The following is a 5,640-nucleotide window of genomic DNA, read 5'->3' on the forward strand; positions in this document are numbered from 1 at the left end:
TGCCGTTGAGTCAGACCTGACTCAAGCGACCCCTATGTCCAATCACTACAGAAGAAGACTGCCCAACCTTCCTTCCGAGGAGTGGCTGGTGGGTTTGAACTGCCAGCCTTCTGGTTAGTGGTCAAGTGCCTTAGGCACTATGCTACCAGAGCTCCCCCAGAATATTCTTAGTTATGTGAACTAAAAAAGTAGCACTGATGATGCTAAAATGGAACCTAAGATTGAAGCTGTTATAGGTAACAAAATAGTCACTAGATTCTTATTTTGAGAAGTAATCTCATTTAGTAAAACTAAAAGGAAGCAAGCAAAAAGAATCACACCCAGAATGAAATTTATCATTAGCCAATACTTAAGATTTCATCCTAGCTCTCACTACCAAAATCAGCAGTGAAAAATTGTGCATAATGTCTTGTCTCAATAAAAACATACAATGAGCAAACCCTGGAAATAACTGATTCTTAAAAACCCACAATGGAAGCCAGACAAATGTAAAAAAGTGAACAAACTGAGCTGTTTTTCTGGACATAAAATATTTATTAAGGTATACTTTAGGGAATATAGTGAATATAAAATGTAAGATCACAGTATGAAGCAATCGCAATCCTCTTGACGGTCAGCACTGTCCTCAATGCTCTTCAGATGTAAAACCACTGGTGAGACTGACTCCACAGCTGGAAGGTACAACTGTGGCTTCTCACGAGCGTTTGTAACTACAGCATCGGAGTATCAGCTTTAAGTGCAAAACCACACCACATTACACTAAAGCAGCAACAATGCATCCATATTCTCATTAGTCATTAGTAGTCAACTTACATAAAACACCAGAAAAAAAGCACAATGGAGCTCACAAATGGGCTAAAAAATGAAGCCATCATTGCAAAACGGACATTGAAATGGAAGAAGAGACATTGTAAAAAAGGATTATGAACAGCACAGAAGCAGGCTGCGTTCATGACAACTGTCAAGTGCCATTTCCTTTTTCGTAATCAAATTACATGAATCAGGCACAACCAATATCTGGGAGGCAGTGAGTAGCTAAAATTTCATTTGACTAATTATTCAATGATTTTAAAAATCCCCACAAATCTTTTCTGTCCTGAGGTAGTTGCAAAATAAATCATAACTTGGATATCAACTAGGGCTGAGGCTTTAACTTTTTACTCATTAGAACTAGTTGTTACTGGCAGAACTACCTTTTGATATTTAAAAGACAGTCGAGCAATGGGCCTCTTGCTACACACACAAGATGATGGCTATGTGGTAAAGAGGATTAGCTGCTTCAGAACATGAGAAACAGGGTCCACATCGCTTCCACCCTTCCCACCCATTTTAGATTCTCTATATTGTCTGAAACGCCACCAGGAGCAACATGGTTGAAGTAGACAGATCATCGTCCTTTGCTGTAGCCAGGGAAGAAAAGGTCAAGTAGAGTCTGCAGGTTCTCATTAAGAATCATGATGTAATTCTGGCCAAGGTCATGCCGGCAAGCAGGGCAGGAGAAAACCTGTGCCTTAAAGGAGCGCTGTAAGCAATTCTAAGACAAAAGCAAAACAAAAGATACTCAACAACTTAAGCTTTTGAACAGGAACTGGAATCTCCATTTCATAACAAAAGAAATACACGGGTGAACAACTCCAAAGGCCTGAACCTAAGTCTATAGCCAAGGTCTTAGTGTCTCTTCTGGCACACACTAGGAAGGATGAACATTTTTGTGCTTCAATTTTCTCATCCAGTAAAAGGAGGATGTTAAAAGATTATTCATGGTTCCTACTAGCCTAATTTTTCAAGATGGATTTTAATCCTGTGTCTTCTTTGTGTTAAGGTCATTATATGCAGATTTTTTTTCAAATGATTAAAGAAAAAGAACACTCAGGGTTCTCCCTGTTACTTTAAGATTTACTCAAGTGGAATGGCTAGAACTAAGTTAAGAAATGACTTAACATACAACCACATATGTGGAAAGTTACTCATTTTTCAAAAGAAATGAAAATTTAGAAGTTAAGTGAGGGCACACCGTCACTAAATAGCAGAGCTGGATTTAAGTTTCAGTTTGACTAAAACTCAAGTTTTCCATTTACTTCACTGATAACATAATATTCAATTCACCTGGGCTTGCTGCCAGACTGTTGTAGATTCTTTATTAAGTGCATGGAACCATTTCAGTTTGAGCTATAACATATGAACGTATACAAACTATAACATATAAAACAACCCCTCCCCAATAGTTCTGAACATGAGAGAACACTTTAAACTATAAATATATGAATGACTATCACCATAGAAATAAAACATACATTTGCAACCAAGATGTAATTTACATGCTTCTCAACTACCAAGGTTTCTTAACTATTCTGCTTTGTGAAAACAGAGCAAAACCTGTGAGAGCTGGAACTCAACAGGATTGCCTTATTTTTCTGGGTTTCCCAAAGTGTTCTGCCCTTGGCAGGATGCAGTCTTACACTTTTTTATTGCTCATGTTAGTGGAAAATATCTGTGTTTTCCTTTGCTGACAGGTTTCCACCTTTAACAGGTTTCAGCTTTCACAAGTTTTACTGTACTTCAAGTACAGGACTTGGTGGTGAGTGAGCCTTCTGGCACATCAAGGGGTCACAAGAAAGGGAATCTACTTACTTTACAAACGTTGTGGAGGCACTCTGTTGTCACAGGCTGGTAAACCAGCTCCTGGCAGCAGACACACATAAAAGACTGTTCCAATTTTTTCAGAAAATTCTAGAATGGGACCAAACGGGGGGGAAAAAAAGAATTTGCATTTCAAATTATACTAACAAAATTCTAAGTGCTAAAAGGTCTTAAGTCACATTTAGTATGTTTCTACAAAGAAAAGAAAAATCAAGCAGTGACTGTAATGACCTGAGACAAGTAAACTTATATAGCAGGGGGGAAAAAAAAAAAAAAAAAAAAACCACTGCCATGGAGTCAACTCTGACTCACAGCAACTCTAAAGGACAGAGCAGACAGTCCCATAGGGTTTCCAAGGCTTTAAATCTTAATGGAAACAGATTGCCTCATATTTCTCTTGTGGAGTACCTGGAAGGTTTAAACCACTGACCTTTGGTTAGCAGCTGAAAGCTCTGACCACTGTGCAACCAGTTTCTTATATAGTGAAGCAAAGTCCCTCTAAATCTCATATTCCAGAGATAACTACTACTGTTCACTTAAAAAACAAAAACAAAAACCAAACAGCTTGTCAAGGACATTATACCTTTCTTTTCAAAAAGCTCTCTACTATATGAACATGCATAATTGATCCAATCTTTTGTTGTTACAAAACTTGAATAATTTTTTTGAACATTTTATTGTTTCAGGTGAAAGTTTATAGAACAAATTAGTTTCTCATTCAGCAATTTATACACAATTTGTTTCATGACATTGGTTGCTTTCCCTGCAAAGTGTCAGCAGTCTCCCCATCTCCATCCTGCCTTCCCTGTTTCCACCCCTCTAGTTTCTCTGCCCCTGCTTGCTTTCTTCTCATCTTTGCTTTTGGCAAATGTTTCCTGTTTGGTCTCGTACAGTGGATTTTTCTAAGAATCACATTCCTCATGGGTGTTACTGTTTATTTTCTAGGCCAGTCTATAATTTGGCTGAAAGGTAACCCCCCCCCAGGACTGGTTTCAGTTCTAGGTTAAAAGGGTATCTTAGGTTGACAGTCTCAGGGATTCCTCCAGTCCCTGTCAGTCCAATAAATCTGACCATCTTCTTCTTCTTCTTTTTTTTTTTAATGAATTTGAGTTTTACATTTTTATATTTGTATTTTTGTATTTTTCTCCCATTCTAACTGGAACCCTTCCATCGTGTCCCTGGTCAGAGTAGTTGTTAGTGGCAGCTGGGTACCATCTAGTTCTTAAGGTCTCAGATTATAGAAGGCTGCGGTTTGAGTGGGCTAGCACTCTTATGTACAGATTTCTTCGTTCAGTCTTTGGTTTATTTCATTCTCCTTTGTTACAGATGAGAAGAGACCAATAGCTTTATCTTAGATGGCTGCTTGCAAGCTTAAGGACTTCAGATGCTACTCACCAAACTAGGATGTAGAAGGTTATCTTTATGAGCTATGTTATTATGCCCATTGATCTAGATGTCTTGTGAGACTATAGTCCTTAGCCTTGAAGTCCAGTAACTCAGTCATTTAAGGTATTTGGATAAGTCTAAGAAGTTTCCATAACTGTGTCTTCTATGTGTTCTATTATATGTATAAATACATATGCAGTATAGATATGTATATACAAATGCCCAAAACCCTACCAATGTATGTATTCACATGTACTCCCACACACCCTGACACATCTATAAAGCATACATATATACCTATACAACCACTCACAAATTTTTGGCTGCCATTACTATTGCTGAATTCTATGTTGTTGCATTTACTGTGTTCCTGTTATTATTGTTAGGTGCTGTTGTCTCCAACTCATAGTGAGCCTATGTACAGCAGAACAAAATACTGCCCAGTCCTGTGCCAGCACTATAAATCCTTCCTATACCAGAGCCCATCATTGTAGCCACTGTGTCAATTCATCTTGTTGAGGGCCTTCCCCCTTTTTGCTGACCATCCACTTTATCAAGCATGATATCCTTCTCCAGGGAATGGTCCCTTCTGACAACATGACCAAAGTAGGTGACACAAAGTCTGGCCATTCTAGCTTTCAAGGAGCATTCTGGCTGTACTTCTTCCAGGACAGATTTGTTACTTCTTTTAGCAGTCCATGGTACTTTCAGCATTCTTTGCCAGCACCACAACTCAAAAGCATCAACTGTTCTTACAGTATTTACTGTAGTTGTCCTTTAATTCTTGTGTACCTCTCAGCGTCTTCATTTCCTTGGTCATGCTGTGCTGACTTCCCCCATGTTATGTATTGTTTTTCCTTCACCATAATTAACACATGTCTAGTACTTAATAAGTGATTCTCCCTCTCTCCTCCTTCCATCCTTGGTCAGCATCAATGAATATTGCTTTGCATGTGTAAATCTATTCTTGACTGTTTATAAAAGTAATGGTGGTGGTGGCAGTTGTGGGCCATTGAGTTGTCTCCGACTCACAGTGACCCCTCCTTGGGTTTCCAAGGCGGTATCTCTATGGAAGCAGATTGCCCAATCTTCCTCCTGAGGAGTGGCTGGAGGGTTTGAACCACCAACCTCCTGGTTAGCAGTCATGTGCCTTTGGCAGTACACCACTAGAACTCCCATAAAAGTAGTATTATATACAATATTTGTCCTATTTCATTCAGCATAATATCCTTCAGATTCATCCACATTAGTAGACTCATCATTATTCTTTATCACTGTGTAGTATTCCATTGTATGTATGTACCATGTTTTCTTTAACTTCATTCGTCTGTTGATGGACTCAGGTTGCTACCACATTTTTGCTACTTTGAGTACTGTTGCAATGAACATGGGTACGCGTATGTCTATTTGTGTCACTGCTCTTACTTCTATAAGATATATACCTAGGAGTGAGAATGTTAGATCATATGCTATTCCTATCTTTTTGAGGAAGTGCCATATTATTTTCCATAGTAGTTGTACCATTTTAAAATCCCACCAGCAATGTATAAGAGTTCCAATCTCCCACCTTCATCAGCATTTGTTGTATTTTGGTTTTTTTTTTTTTTTTTTTTT

The 5,640-nt window shown here is 38.4% G+C and overlaps 1 protein-coding gene across 1 annotated transcript in view; it reads right to left on the reverse strand.

Moving 5' to 3' along the window:
• Nucleotides 1–1,387: 1,387 nt before the first annotated feature.
• The window catches only part of UHRF2 (ubiquitin like with PHD and ring finger domains 2), a 196,825-nt gene continuing 192,572 nt past the window's right edge, over nucleotides 1,388–5,640 (reverse strand). The window contains exons 15-16 of the mRNA XM_007946320.2: nucleotides 2,632–2,730; nucleotides 1,388–1,534 (exon numbers count right to left, since the gene is read on the reverse strand). Of these exons, the coding sequence (XP_007944511.1) occupies nucleotides 1,388–1,534; nucleotides 2,632–2,730 (246 nt within the window). The remainder of the gene's footprint in view (nucleotides 1,535–2,631; nucleotides 2,731–5,640) is intronic.

This window comes from Orycteropus afer, unplaced genomic scaffold, assembly GCF_000298275.1.
Source record: "Orycteropus afer afer isolate SDZICR_OR568_19922 unplaced genomic scaffold, OryAfe1.0 scaffold00156, whole genome shotgun sequence".
Taxonomy (NCBI): domain Eukaryota; kingdom Metazoa; phylum Chordata; class Mammalia; order Tubulidentata; family Orycteropodidae; genus Orycteropus; species Orycteropus afer.